This window comes from Guillardia theta, assembly GCF_000315625.1.
Source record: "Guillardia theta CCMP2712 unplaced genomic scaffold GUITHscaffold_77, whole genome shotgun sequence".
In the NCBI taxonomy this organism is placed as follows: Eukaryota; class Cryptophyceae; order Pyrenomonadales; family Geminigeraceae; genus Guillardia; species Guillardia theta.
The window spans coordinates 80,858-82,226 of NW_005434597.1; the positions used below are offsets into that span (position 1 = coordinate 80,858).

At 59.8% G+C, this 1,369-nt stretch overlaps 1 protein-coding gene across 1 annotated transcript in view; it reads right to left on the reverse strand.

The window, feature by feature from the left end:
- The window catches only part of GUITHDRAFT_114636 (hypothetical protein), a gene marked incomplete at both ends in the record, with an annotated part of 1,758 nt that extends 746 nt beyond the window's left edge, over window positions 1-1,012 (reverse strand). The window contains 5 exons of the mRNA XM_005826126.1: window positions 122-166; window positions 225-417; window positions 461-578; window positions 622-678; window positions 940-1,012. Of these exons, the coding sequence (XP_005826183.1) occupies window positions 122-166; window positions 225-417; window positions 461-578; window positions 622-678; window positions 940-1,012 (486 nt within the window). The remainder of the gene's footprint in view (window positions 1-121; window positions 167-224; window positions 418-460; window positions 579-621; window positions 679-939) is intronic.
- Between the last annotated feature and the right edge of the window lie 357 nt (window positions 1,013-1,369).

Here is a 1,369-nt window from a genome sequence, read left to right on the forward strand (position 1 = left end):
AGGGCAGGGAGGGCAGGGAAGAAGGAGGGCAGCGAGGGGAGGGAGGGGAGGGAGGGCAGGGACTGTTTACCTGAGCCATTTCACCTGTAGTTTCTCCTTCCTCCCAGCTCCAGTGACTCACCTGCGGCGTCTCGAAGAAGTATCGGGCAGGAGCTTCCTCTCCTTCCTGTGGCAGCCCAGCAGCACGTGTGAGGCTACAGGAGGTGTCGGCGCCTCCTCGTAACCTTCGCGTCTTGCACAGGCACTTCCCTCGCGCTTCTCTTCCTCCTCTTCCCGATGCTTCGATCTGCCTCGGCGATTCTTCGCAGAAACCTTATTTTCTCCTCCTCGGCTGCCTCTTTGGAGCACATCCGGGGCCGCGGGGGCAGGAAGGAGGCCCCATCCTCGAGGTAGAGTCGGATATTCCTCTGCTCGTACCTGCCGCCCCTTGAGTTGTTGGTCAGCACACTAACGAGATCACTTGCGCAGGACGGTCTTGGTGGCTGCCAGCCTTGGCATCGACACGTCAACGCCTACCACGAAACCTGCTCTCGTCGCACTCGCATCCTCACTCGCCTCACTCCCATGCGGTTCTTGCGCTGCAGCGGGTGAGGGAGGTCAACGTATGACTAGACACCTCACTCAGACTGGGCGGACAAACTCGGTCGGCTAGCATGCAGAGCTTCGCGCCTGGAGCGCCTGGAGGGCAGTGAGCAGAGGGACGCGAAAGAGATGGAGACGCCACAGCAGAGATCCAAGACGATTTCTCCCGCTCGAGGGTCGAGGATGTGAACTAATGGCTTACTGTCATCCGTAGCAAATTGAAGTCGAGCAGCGAGAAATTGGAAGGATGAGAATGGGAAATGATAGGGGAAGGACGAGGACGGTCGCGTAGAAGCAAGAGAAGAGGAGATGGTGGGGGGGGAGACAGAAGGCGAAGGAGGCGGAGGAGGGAGGAACCTGCAGCTGCTGATGCCGCATCGATGCCGTAAACTTGCCCCTGCTTGTACGGCTCCCACGTGGAGAGTTTCATCGATGCTCTGGGGAGACCACCTCAAGGTCAGCACAGAGAAGAAGGAGAGTCAACGTACGGGAGAGCAAAGACGCCAGGGAGCCAGTCGACGGGACGAGGAGACAGCGAGGTGCTGAGGGGTGCCTGGGAAGTGTTGGACGGACTAGATGAATGGACAGAGAGGGAGGGGGAGGAGGATCTGTGGAGAGAGGCCTCAGGAGGAGGATGCAGTGCCAGGAGACATGCTAGAATGCTTGACGCTCCTGCTCCTCTCTCTCCTGCTCCTCTCTCTCCTGCTCCTCCTCTCCTCTCGTTCAGCCTCACGTATCGCAACCCCGACATTCGTGCCCCCACCTCTGGTGCCTCAGTGAGGCCCGG